The sequence below is a fragment of the Dipteris shenzhenensis genome, chromosome 16 (genome assembly GCF_047967505.1).
Source record: "Dipteris shenzhenensis isolate YYH24624 ecotype China chromosome 16, Dip_SZ_1.0, whole genome shotgun sequence".
Taxonomy (NCBI): Eukaryota; Viridiplantae; Streptophyta; class Polypodiopsida; order Gleicheniales; family Dipteridaceae; genus Dipteris; species Dipteris shenzhenensis.
This window is the reverse complement of record NC_141611.1, coordinates 19,008,012-19,021,389: the sequence shown is the minus strand read 5'-3', so window position 1 is coordinate 19,021,389 and position 13,378 is coordinate 19,008,012. Positions and strand designations below refer to the sequence as shown.

Genomic DNA, 13,378 nt, shown 5'->3' with positions numbered 1-13,378 from the left:
CCTCAGTAAGAGATTCCGTTGCGTGATCCTTGGTGCGTTGGGATTTCAGAATCCATATGCTGACCCGAGAAGCATAGAGAGGACGATAAATTCGTGCAGAGAACGTTCATGACTTGGTGAACGAATAAATTGCTGAATCGCTTGAAGTCTAAGCAAGAATTTGGAAAGTCAAGCTCCAACAAGGCAGATGGCTCGTGTCGTAAGGTGTTGGGTTAAGTCCCGCAACGATCCCCAGGAACGGGTTCGATGTACAACTGCATATCCTACCTGCTGCATGGAATTGGAAGAAGTTCGTGATAGCAGAAGATCAACTCACCAAAGTTTCTTGAAAGAGATCGCAGATCGCTGCGTATTGTCGCGTTCGAGAAACCTTAAGCTAAAGTCTTGGTTACTTGGCACCAGTTTCAAGTCCTGCTACTTCACTTCTCTCACGGAAAAGAAGACTTTGTTTAGTTTGAAATAGGGACAAGCGGTATGTTTCACCTATATTTAAAGGTGGAGTTGGCTTTTTACTTGGCTTTCAAAGCTTGGCTTTTTACGCAGATGGCTTTTCAAAAGCTTTCAAAGCAAAGCTTTTGGGCTTTCAGAATTTAAATCTAAGGGTGTATATTGTGCCATGTGGAAGCACAGGATTTCAGAATTTGAAAAAACGTTCTAGTGCTGGCCAAGTAATGATGTGCTTCTTAGCACTGTTAATAGTGCTTATCACGACTATTGATACTCCTAAAGAATAATCTTGACAATGCTAATTATACTTCTACCATTTCCAATTAGATGCTAGTTATTAACCCTCGTTAACACTCTCGATAGTGTTATCAGCCCTTATGTTATAGTGAAAATTGCCATTTTGTATTTTAAACATGATTTGATATGTTCACTCTTTTTGGTCACGCTCCAACCTATGTATTTGGTTTGATTTCCTTTTGAATGTACCCAATCTTTTGACATTGTACAAAATGATCACTTCAAAAAGTTATATGATATGAGCAACGAAGCTAGAATCAATATCAAATGCACCACCTCTTATGAACTTGAAGCTAGTATTGAGTTAAAGCACATAATTTTTGTGGGTTTTCAAGCAAGAGCTAGACAAAGCATAGTAATTTCTATGGACTTTGAAGTACGGATCAAAGTGAAGGGTAATAATTTGTGTGCACTGTGAATCGGGTTTTTGAATGGAGAATACATGACAAGAACAAGAGTATGCTTTCTCATCATCATCTACCAAATTTCCATGCTTCTAATGTGAGTGGTGCACCACAAACCCACATTTTCCATAAATGATCATTAAGAATGGAGCTCTTTGTCATTGTTGAGGTCTTACTAGTCTTCCATTTTAAGCTAAAGTTGCAACCGAGATAAAAAATCTCAATAGTAGTGAGTGAAAATCGGGTCAAAAAAGCAAGAGAAAGCAAAGAGAAATGGATGGAAAGCAATCATGAAAATAATTATTGAAATACTCGATGAGAGATTAGATAGGGTAACTAGAGTAATCACATTAGCAAACAAATGCAAGCATTTTCAAATGAATCAATGTGATAGATAAGTACAAATGAATCAATGTGCTAGAAAGCTTAAGAATAAGACGCAAAATCATAGGAAAACTGTGCTATGAGCAGCAGAAAAGATGCAAGGAAAAGATTTTGAATTTCCAAGCTCTCTCTCCGAGAATCCTTCTTTGTCCCCCCTCTTGTCCGATTGGAGTCGGAAGATGGCAGCAGGTGCTTGCTTCAGCAACGAGTGCATCTGTGAACTTTGCAAGTTCTCATACTCGAGAAATATTAACAGACTTGACACAACTTAAACGAGACATGTCTGGGATTGCTTTGACGAGGTGCTGTGGACGCAGATCTCGCAACAAATGAAAGAGGTTTTATGGGTCGTTTGTAAAAGACCTATACGAGGGTAATCAAGATACTAATTAGACAAAACAAACAATGCAGCCTGATAGCTTGCGAATTAGTTGATCGGCCTGGAGACCTTGATGCCTTAACATTTGCTCCTATTCTCAAAATCGCTTCGGCTTCCTACATTGTGCAAAAAGTAATGGAGGACAACAATTATTTCCCTACATTAAAGGTGCGTTAGCTATTGTTGTTTGTTAACATCTGCTCTATTCTCAAAATCGTTTCGGCTTCCTACTTTGTGCAAAAAGGTGGAGGACAAGAATTATTTCCGGATGTTGAAGGTTAGTTGTTGTTTGGAGCTGAAGAATTATCTCGATGCCCAGCTAGTATTATAAGGAGATTGGGGTCGGCTCGAAATTCATCCATTCATGTAAGTGTCGTCTTTTGGAATTTAGAACAAAGCTCTCCCTCCACCTGCGAAGTCCAAGAGTGTGCATACCGGGCAGTGTAAGAAACCATCGTAGGGACGGTTGGGGAGATTCGTATGGCACGACAACAATGGAAGGAATCCAAACGCACAAGCGACGGAGCTGTGTGTGAGCATCTGAGCCGTCCACCAGGGAGGTCAAAAACTTATATGCACATGCATCGTTGAAAACTGTCCTCGGGATTGAGCCAAGTGAGTAGACTCTTTTCTTAGTTTTCGATACATTACCCAACAACACGATGAACACAAGCTGCCCAAGAAGAAAAAGGTTCCGACGACCAACAGATTCCATATTTTCGTAAAAGAAATAAGTCCTTCTATGTGCCGACCTTTGCTAATGCATCTGTGTAACCAGACTTCTCGTTGCCACATGGGGTCTGCAAGCATCCGAATCTCTTTGGTGGAGAAAGAACATTGTGGGGGGCACTTGAGGAGGGGAATTCGGGAAATTTAGCTCCACATAGGCAGATAAGCGTGAAATCATAAGCACGAGCTGCAGCTTTAGCGGTAGCATGAGTGCCGAGCGGACACCCATTCTCCCCAGGAATGCAAGCAAACTCCTTCAAAACGTTTGGTATTACGAAGCTCGAGAGTGTATGATTTGTTTCTCTACTTCTGATGAAAACGATATAAGGCTGATAAGGAGTGGGGAGCAGCAGCCACTCCTGGGTGAAATCATCAGCACCGAATGGCGAATAAGTGGCACGCAAGGCTTTGGTAATCAAGCAATTTACGTTAAAGAATACGGTTCGGAAGGTCTAACAGGTAATTTTATGTTCTAAGATTAAGAAATGTCCCCCCTTCTAATGACAGTAGGGGAGGGAGGAGTGTACACAATATGTTAAACTCTACACTACTTGTATTATGAACATAATGGAGAATATAGACATTCACCCTCCTCTTATGCAATGCAATCAAGGGTTATTAAGAATAATGTAAACTGCATTATTCCATAGAGGATTATAAGGGCATAGGGACTGTTGAAGTGGAATACAATTGTCTTGGCATAATGTAAAATGAAAATCCATATTAGTTGGGAAACTATTAAGTCAAAATTCATTGTGGAGAAAAGAAGAGGGGTGAAATGAAAGAGGGCTGTTTTACCTTCCTTTGAGTATGGGTACATAATGGAAGAGAGGACTCTTAGTTGTGGAGAAAAGAAGAGGGCAAGTGCATGATTAAACTAAGGGGGAGGTGGAATAAAGGGAGGAGGGCGAGGCCTGCCAAACGGAGTGCAAATTAAGGGGAAGAGGGAATACTGAAGGGGACATTAAGTGACGGAAGAGATCTTCTAAACGAGAGAGCTGAGAGATGCCCACATTGCCAATGAAGACAATACTTCAAGCCCCTCTTCAAAATATAGATTATCAGGTTTTTCAAAAGTGAATGTAAGGGCAGCTAGGGTATTGTATTTGGGCTGAGTTCTTCTTAAGTCAAGATTGACTTCCAAGTTTGGCCTATTCTTAGTGACAATTTTTCTTAGATTTAGCCTATTTTAGGTATTGTATTTGGGAGAGTTTTTCTTTAGTCGAGCTTGATTTTCCAAGTTTAACCTATAACTAAATTTAATAGTTGTTCTCTTGAAGACTCCTATTCATCATATCATGCTCTTGTGCCTTCTCATGCAATGGTTGGTATGACCAGCAATGTAAAAAGCCAGAGGTAAGATGATGAAGACCAAAGTCCACAGAAAGGGACCTTGCAAATAAAAAGAGGATAAGAATCATAAGGAAAAAGAGGAGGAGACATGAGTTTCAACATAATGAGAAGCATTGCTACAGCTCATCAGAAACACTTTTGTAATGGTCTCACTCACAAAGGAGTCAAGCTTGATTTTCCAAGTTTAACCTAGAACTAAATTTAATAGTTGTTCTCTTGAAGACCCCTATTCATCATATCATGCTCTTGTGCCTTCTCATGCAATGGTTGGTATGAAGCGAGAGAGAAAATGATGAAGACAGAGTCCACAGAAGAAAGGGACCTTGCAAATAAAAAGAGGATAAGAATCATAAGGAAAAAGAGGAGGTGACATGAGTTTCAACATAATGAGAAGCATTGCTACAGCTCATCAGAAACACTTTTGTAATGGTCTCACTCGCAAAGGACATCAAGAAATTCCCATCGACTTTGCAATCTGTTGCCACTTTAGCCCTGGTATGGCCTCGTAGGCCAGTTAGGACTCCGTCGCGACACCTTGTCTGCTCACTTGCATTCCAGATTCTTTCCATGGCAGTCTGCATCCAATAGTGGTATTAGGGCCAGTGCACATGGTGATAATGGGGTGCGCAACACGTTTCATTGAATGGAAGACTATACTAGATAAGGCTGTAGAGAGCCTCCGTCAGGCCTTAGTTGGCATTGATAAATTGGCTCTTGAGTATCCCTGCAGGTATTGAGGGGTCTGGACTGGTGTGCATTGGGAGCTGCAGGGTTCTGAACCAGTGTGCTATTGGTTCAAACAGAAAACGGCGCACTGGTCCTCGTTTTGTGCATCTGTGGGCCACCGCCACTCCTAGAATTCTGACTCGTGAGCAAAGTGTCACTGGTTGCCCATCATGCGCAGCGTGTGCAGTTGCCCTTAGAGTAGTGTTCTAGATTCCTACTTGTGGTATCTCCTATATTCCTACGTGCTACCCCCATGCTCACCTTCCGTCAAGCTCAGCTCCCCAGCCAGCAGTTCAACTTTCAGCTGACGATTTGTAGCTCGTTTTGCAAAGCTAGTTGCTCCTGCTCAGTCTAATGTTGCCTCAGCCTGGTCCTGTGTCTATCATCTGTCAGTTGCGTCGCCAACCAAAGGCGCCACTCCCCAAACTTGTTTTCCTGCTCAGCCTGCACTCAGTTGAGCTCGTTTCAGTAGAAACAGTCAACGCTGATTGTCACGACCTCCTCTAGAACCTTTTCGAGCTTGTTCTGAGTTTAGAGCTCCCATTTCGTTCTCAAAAACCCTGCTGTAAACCTGTCCGTACAGGTGCGACAACAATATAATTGAAGCTTTAACGAATATGGGATAAATGGAAGAAAGACATCTCTACAGAATGGGCTTGGTCTCTCGTCTCAATGTCTCTACAGATGGGCTACGCCTTTTGTCCCAATGCCTATTCTTTGTGGACCACCGTGGAGAAGAAATATGTGATCATCTGTTAACGAGACCATGTTTGATTGTAGTGTCGTGAGGTTGCATTACATGATATCTGATACAAAGAAAGTGTTGGACCAATGGGCTCAATAAGCAATGGTTAGACTCATATCTACGAGCCATTGGGCACATCAAATTTCATAGTACTTGAGGCAACTCCTTTGTATGTGCTCCTCTGTTTCCACCTCCTTAATCCTAACAGTATCATGTGTGTCAATCTCGTGGATTGGGGACATCATAAAGTGTATTTGTATTTAGGCTTTCTAGATAGTCGGGTCTTGGAGACATGATGATCTCCTTCCTAGGAGTTTCATCCAAAATTATTTGGAATGGAATGCCAACACCATCTAAGGGCTAATTGGGCTTTGATCATACCAATTATTTCGGGGGACAGACCCTTCGGGTGGCTTTCTTGTGGTTTCGACGGTGTATTGGAATGAGTGCTGTGCTGCTACATGGATGGATTTAGTAAGGAGGACTTTGACATATGTCTGATTGTTGGTCATCTATATGCTCCAGGAGGGTGGAGAGAGAGCTACCATAGATGTGGTCTAGGTAGTGATCAAAGTCGTACTTGTAGTATGTGGATGGCGTGGGCATGTGTGTGTCCTATGTAGGTTGGGATAGTGTCAAGTAAAAGGATAGGTTTGAGTGGTGTACTATGAGATCGAAAACCTGTAATGTGAAGGCAGGGGGATCCCATGATGTAGTCCACCACATGTGGCCACCTCCATGTGGGCAGCCTGTATACCTTTTTCCCTGACCATCTCTATAATGGGCCGTGGGTGATCATCTCAGGAATAGTGCACGTCTAGCAAATATCACTCATACTATGTGCCTGTGGAGTTGGCGTGTATGTCCTTTGACAAGTGTCTGTACTCTCCAAGTGGGAGGTCTAGTTGCGGGAGGATTTTAGCGTCCTTTTGGAAATGCAAGATTTTTTCTTGCTTGAGTAAGGCCTCTCCTTGTTGTGTACTTTTAGATGTCTTCTTAGACTAACGTTGAGATCTGTCCCCTCCCTAAGGTTGTCTAGCATAATCTAACACCTATGGAAGAAACTATAGGCTGCAATGTACATATCCGTGGATAAGGGCCTTTGAGTCAGATCCATATGTAACATGCATGCTCGTTTGTACCTATGATTATGATATATGTTTGGAGGTGTAAGTGGGAGGAATTGGTACTCCCTCGTACTATATTGGTGCAGGTTTTTGATCGATTTATAAACAATCACATGTACATATGTGCTGTGGCTATCTTCGATGTGGCTCTATGTATACTATAAGCTTTTTCCACTGGAAGGTCCCTGCAAAGCTACATGGTGAGAAATAGAGGGTGCCCTTCTCATTCCAAAAAGCAAATGTCAAAGCACTGATTGTCCCACAAGTTGCTTACCCATATTTGGGGAGGGGGCTCTCCGCCTCCCGGATGATAACATTTCTACATACTACCCACTTGCTCTTTTCTGTTGCCTTCATCACCCTCCCCTCTTGATGCCCTCCTTTTGTTGTTCAATTTTCATGTTTGTAAGAGCTTCACTGATGAAGATTGGGGTCCCTTTCATATTTTCTCTGTTCATGAGGGCGTCTTGTCATACTATCATAGTGTGACCTTCATTACATTGGTGAGTCTTTGGGCTTAGATTTGAAATCTCTAATTAGTTTGTCCTTCATGGTAGACCGCCCATTTTCCTGCTTTCCTGGCTTCTTTCACTTTAGGGAGTTGAATGGATCTTTGTTTGATTTGAGTCGGAGTGAGTTCCTTAGAATCCATATCTCTTCCTACCCTTCAACGTGTGTTTGTTGGAGAATCTTGATCTTTGATGCCTTGTCATTGAGAGAAGAAAGAAAGAAAGAAAGTCTATTAAAAGTCTTCGGAAGACCAAAAAGGGTCTATGAGACTAAAGAAGGTGATAGTAGATACAATGAACTGATGGGTGGAGCCACTAAATGGGCATCAACACCTAGGACAAATACAAGGGTAACTCATACATGCCTCTGTGGGCTGAGGCAAGGGGCTCGGTAGGGCCCTTTCTGAGTGCTATGCTAAAAAGTTTATAAAACTCAAAACTCAAAACTAGTACCCAAAATACATAGCAAGGTGACATGGTGGCCCTCTTGTGAGCTGCGATGGGCTTATATTTGAAATCTCTAATTAGTGTTCTCTCTTTCTCTTTGATCAAGAAAGAAAGAAAGAACGAAAGAAAGATATATTAACGTCCTCGGAGGCCTTGCGGGCATATGGGACAAAGGCCATCAAGTAAAAGTAACTCATACAAGCCTCGAAGGGCTGAAGCAAAGGGCGTGTTAGGGCCCTTGCTAAGAACTAGACTATGCTAAAAAAAGCTCTGAAGAGCTCAAACAAAACTCAGAACACAAATAGAAGCTGAGAACTGAGACTCAGAAACCGAAACCCGGCATTGTAGTGGCTCTTTGACGGGCTGCGAGAATATCCTTGATTTGCGTCTATTGAGCTGTCTCCCGCTATGGCGGGGGATGTTGTTGTCTCGATCTCTAGATCCGATGGGCTATATGGAGGGTGATGCCTTGTCTCTGGCGGTCCCCTCCTCTGAGGAGAGCGGAGATAGGCTTGATAGAGCTTTGGTCCCTCTTTGTATCAGGTATGGCCTTTGTGCCTCTTGCTCGGTTGCATCGTGTCGGCTCTTTCTACGGATCCATGTTGCCCTCATACCAGCTAGCTCCTCTTCAACCCACACTGTCTTGGAGCTGACAAATGCATAGTAGTCTGTGACATGCCTTTGTGTTCGGTCTGCCTTAGTAGCCTGTGCCATGGTCCCCTCTTGCTGCTCTCTGATCTGTCATAGTAGTGTCTCTTTGTGCCGTCGCATCTCAATCAAATAGAGTCCAATACAAGCCTAGTCCTGGAATTGCATCAGTCGTGAGAGTGGGCCAAATCAGTGGTCCGTATCCCTCCTGGAAGAGGCAGTCGTATCATCCCCAGATCTCATAGTAGGCTGGACGGGTGCATAGAAAATGCTCCTTTGTCTCAACCTTACCCAGTGTGCATAGCCTACATAGACGCTGCTCCCTGGGTATCCCTGCCACCTTCCCTGCCTGAATCCTCAGTTGGTGTGACAAGACTCCTATCTGCCCAATAGCGATCCTTAGTGCATGTGAGACTCCTCTATTCGCAAGAGACTAGGGTCTGATGATGAGTCCATCCTCCAATACTCTCCAAAAGTGGTCACGGTAGAATTGGATCTTGGTGGGGAACGCTTGGTCCCCTTCCCAAGTCCGAGACGTATGGAGCTGGAGGAGATCTAATCGTATGATACGATTAATCTCATCTCGTGGGATTGACTCAGGTGGTGCCTCCATGTTGTACTGAAGGGGGGTGAAGTCGGTCCATCTCGATATCGTGTCTGGCGAACCAAGTGGATATGTGTGCATACCATATGGTATCAACCCTACTCTTTGCTACTCGCCTAGACGAGTCTAGTGCTAGCCCCGGTAGTCTCTAGTTGGGTAGGGCCCAAACTTGTGGAGGAATGTCACGGTTTGAAAGATGGCATCAATCTCGAGGGGTGTCATGGCAAACTCTGCCTGTACTATCTGATGTGGGACTGAGGGCTTACTCTGAATCATCCTAGATCCCATTGTCACTTGTAGCCTCTCCAAACTCCTCCACCCTGTCACGTAAGATCACTCCCTTCCAAAAAGGTGTAGTGTACATGGCAGTCAGTCTCACTAGGGTGTTGAAAAGCCAACTCTTCGTTGGCGGGTCCTGGAAGTGTGCTTGGAAGCACTGTCTCTAGACGGAACAAGGTCCCTCGACTCGTGTGAGAGTCGTGCTCTACCTGCATGGGTCATCGTGAAAACTGGCCGTGTGGATACTGCCCCCAGGCCAGGCTCCAGGGCGACTATTGAGAGGTGTGCTCGTTTCTGCAAGGCTTGTCCTGTAGGTGTTTTCTACATCTTCACCCCACGAGGGATTCGTTGGCTGTATAGTCCCCCCACTTGGCTATTAGCCCCAGTTCTGGAGACCCCCTAGGCAGTGAGCTGGGCTTCTCTGGAACAGGCTGATTTTTCTTTCAGCCTTTTCCGGTTTTTTCATACTTAGCACCTTCGGGGCTGTTGTCTTGTATGAAATCTTTCAAGCATTAATAGAAGATTCCTTTCTTTGGGGAAAAAAAAAAAACTGCCCCTAGGTATGTGTAGGATTGCACTATCTTCACTGGCTCACCTCAGTAAATGAAACTATGTCGGTGTAGCTTTGCACATGAAGTATTGAAGATCATAACCTTGGTTTTCCCAAGGTTGACTGTCATGTCTCTCTCTTGGCAGAACATCTCTAGGGCCTCCAAATGTCTCTGCAATCCCTTTGCTGAAGATGATATGAGCACTATGTTGTCTGCATAGAGTAGTATTTGTATCATCAAGTCAGCCAACATTCATCCCTCGCCCCCAAGGTGGTGTATGAAAGATCATCATTGTAGAGTCCGAAGAGAGTCAGTAAGAGGGGACATCCCTGCTTCACCCCGATCATGCTCTCAACCCAATCTGATAGACATCCTGGGGCGCGAACTCTCCCTCTGACAGACTAGTATGGGCTCATCACTCCCCAAATCATAATCTTTAGAACCTGCATTTTCTGTAGCCTCTTGATCAGGCGGGGTTGTGGAACTGTGTCGAAGGCCTTCCAAAAGTCTACAAAGCAAGCGTAGACTTTCTGGCGTCTCGACCTCGCCTCCTCAATGATAGCTCTCAGGGTGAAGATATGGTTCGGGGTGGAGTGTTGTCACCGAAGTCCTGCCTGCCCTAGTGCTCGTTGTCCATGAGCCTATGTGTGGCCGCTGATCCCCCTCTCTAGTACCGATCCATAGGTCTTGGCCAAAGTGTGGCCAATCATAAGGGTGCGGTAGTTCCGAGTGTCCATAGGGTCCCTTGCTTTGTGTATCGGTACGATGGTGGTGGTGCTCCAAGCAGGTGGGAAGCCGTGGCATACATGGTTGAACATCTTCGCTAGGACCAGAGCCAAGATCTCTTGTCCATGAGCAAAGTGCTTAGTCCATAGTTCCTCATAATCCTATGCCCTCTGATTATGGAGACGATGGAGTGCAACACACACATAGGGAATAGATGGCAAGTAGTGGGCTTGGACATAGAGGACATATCTGGTGGTGTCTGCAACAACGGGGCATCATAGAGAGAGCATGCGTATGTGTGCTAAGTGTGTGGGTCTGTGATGGGAATACACGACTTCCCCTCTGACAGAAGTGCCCATCCAACGGTTGGATCTCCCCCTCGGATTGAGTGTTAGAAATGACCCAACAGAGGGTACGCAAGCGGAAGACTGATAGTAATGCCCAGGAGCTCACACAGTGTGGTGAGGGGTGTGGAATCACAAACTTCTTAACTTAATGTGCATAGATGTGCAAGCCAGTAACTAGACAATTCTTAGAGACAAATATAGAAGCAACACTTTATATTTCCATCCGTCCACAAAGTAGGACAGGATACAATACCAAAAGGTTCCACTACTAGATGTCAAGCACTTCTAGATCTCTTAGCCTGCGTGCTCCACCTCGAGCATATGTAGACTCTCTGTCTAGATCCCTTCCACCTTGCTGTCCGGAAGCCAGCCTAGGTGGGCAGCCCTTTCTCAGCTATGTCTGCAGGCTATGATGTACCTCCTTCACCTCCAGAAGATAGGCCCAAGGTAGGTCTTACTGCTGCTCCAATCTGCTGACTCTTTGCTGCTCCAGGTGATATTGATCACAACACCTTGCTGCCCTAGAAGACAGCCAAGGTCCAGCCTCTAGGGAACTCAGTCTGCAGCACACCTTCAACTCTCCTTCACCCCCAGTGTGAGGCCCAAGGGAGTGGCTTCTGGCTGCTCCTGTCTGCTGCCTTTTCTGCTGGATAGTTGGATTTGAAATGAGGCCCAGGGCCTCTCCTTTTATAGGGCTCAAGGCCCCCTTGAACCAACTGACCAGGCAGCCCTAAATGGGCCGACCAGTCTGCACCCCCCCCCCCCCCAGTCTGTAAAACCGACCTGGTTGGGGCTTTTCTTCAGACCCTATATAAGGGCCCTAGCCAGGCCCTTTTGGGCTGCTGCTGGGCTTCCCTTTTGTTGCTGCTGGAGACCCTCTTGCAGGCTTCATACCTGCCCACAGACCCCCGCCATGCAGCCGTACTGCAGCTGTACAGGTCCGTGCACCCTGCTGATGTCTTCGTGCCTCCAAGGATCTGCACAGTCCCGTACAGCCACAGTTGTAGTCCTTTGGAATTTTTCGATGTCAAAATCTTTTCCTGGCTTTTCATCCAGTGGCTCTTGCCCCACCAGGTCTGGTTCTGTTTCCGCACACCATCCCATTACACAGGTCCATCTTTGGTAGCACCTCCTGGCACCACCATCTTCAGTCACGTTCCTGCCTTCAAACTCGAGCAATCCAGCCGTTACGATCTTCCAGTTGTCCCCTTCATAATGAGAGAACAACTTGGAGTCTTCCAGGCACCATGCTCTGAGTGTCTGTTTCAACCCGTCCTTCCTTTGGCAAGGTCTGCAACAAATGAACATCTCCAGATAACTTGGACTTCGAACTTTAAACGCACCTGATTGAACCTGAGTCACCCTCCTTCTCACAAGGGCACAATCCTCTAGTCGTGGAAGTCGATTCCCTAGAGCTTCTGAATCAGGGTCGTCCTTCAGCAAGGTCCTTGCCTTCAGGCTCCCACACCTATGAGCCTCCTACTTGGGCTCTGATACCATGTTAGAAATGACCCAACAGAGGGTATGCACAACGGAAGACTGATAGTAATGCCCAGGAGCTCACCCAGTGTGGTGTGGGGTGTGGAATCACAAACTTCTTAACTTAATGTGCATAGATGTGCAAGCCAGTAAATAGACAATGCTCAGAGACAAATATAGAAGCAACACTTTATATTTCCGTCCATCCAAAAGTAGGACAGGATACAATACCAAAAGGTTCTCCTACTAGATGTCAAGCACTTCTAGATCTTTGAGCCCGCATGCTCCACCTCGAGCATATGTAGACTCTCTGTCTAGATCCCTTCCACCTTGGTGTCCGGAAGCCAGCCTAGGTGGGCAGCCCTTTCTCAGCTATGTCTGCAGGCTATGATGTACCTCCTTCACCTCTAGAAGATAGGCCCAAGGTAGGTCTTACTGCTGCTCCAATCTGCTGACTCTTGGCTGCTCCAGGTGATATTGTGCTGCCCAAGGAGGGTAAGCTTGTGGTGATTTACGAGAGGCTGTCAGTGGAGGACGTGCCGTGTGGTGCAAAGAAAGCTTCCACTGAGACAAAGAGAGCCTGGGTGCCAAAGTGACCATTTGCATCAGGAGCGAAGGGTGTGTTGATCTTTCAGATACGCACGCCGAAGGTGTAGGTGCCACTTCAGTTTAGACAGGCTATGTCTTGAGAGAGTGGCATCTCACACTGGCGTTATTCTTGTCCTATGTCACCATGAGTGATTTAAGCTCCATGTGGGCCTGACTAGGGTCCCATTGTTGCTTTGGAATATGGCTGAAAGCTGGTGCTGGTGCTCCATACTCTTTGTGGAGCACATTCATCGGTATCATGAGGCTGCTTGACTCTTTGATGCAGCAATGAGAGAGAGAGAGAGAGAGAGAGAGAGAGTTTGCACAAAATAATCTCAAAGCAGGTCATTCGTGTATTGTTTAGGTGGCATGATTGGTATCTCTACATTTTGGTCATGTAATGGCAAGGTTGGGATGTATGTTACAGCAAGAATTGAGGAGACTCTTAAATGGGCAGCCTCACTTTCTTCAGCCGAGAGTGAAGTGCTTCAGCAATATCAGTTTTGGCGGAGGTAATATTTACTACATCAAGTATATGTGATGCAATGGTTTTGTCCTTATGATTATTTTTTAAAGTAGGCTTTGAAGAAACAGACCAATGAACTTTTA

At 45.3% G+C, this 13,378-nt stretch overlaps 1 protein-coding gene across 5 annotated transcripts in view; it reads left to right on the top strand.

Moving 5' to 3' along the window:
* The first annotated feature begins 1,612 nt into the window (after nt 1–1,612).
* Nucleotides 1,613–13,378, top strand: part of LOC147892651 (Tetratricopeptide repeat (TPR)-like superfamily protein) — a 173,031-nt gene continuing 161,265 nt past the window's right edge. The window contains exons 1-3 of one of the 5 annotated variants that reach the window (XM_087387653.1): nt 1,613–1,834; nt 1,944–2,079; nt 13,134–13,281. In XM_087387653.1, the coding sequence (XP_087243779.1) occupies nt 13,170–13,281 (112 nt within the window). In that variant the 5' untranslated portion in view covers nt 1,613–1,834; nt 1,944–2,079; nt 13,134–13,169. Of the gene's footprint in view, nt 2,080–2,302; nt 2,527–3,057; nt 3,100–13,113; nt 13,282–13,378 lie in introns of those variants that run through there. The other 4 variants (XM_087387651.1, XM_087387652.1, XM_087387650.1 and 1 more) reach the window with 4 other exon arrangements.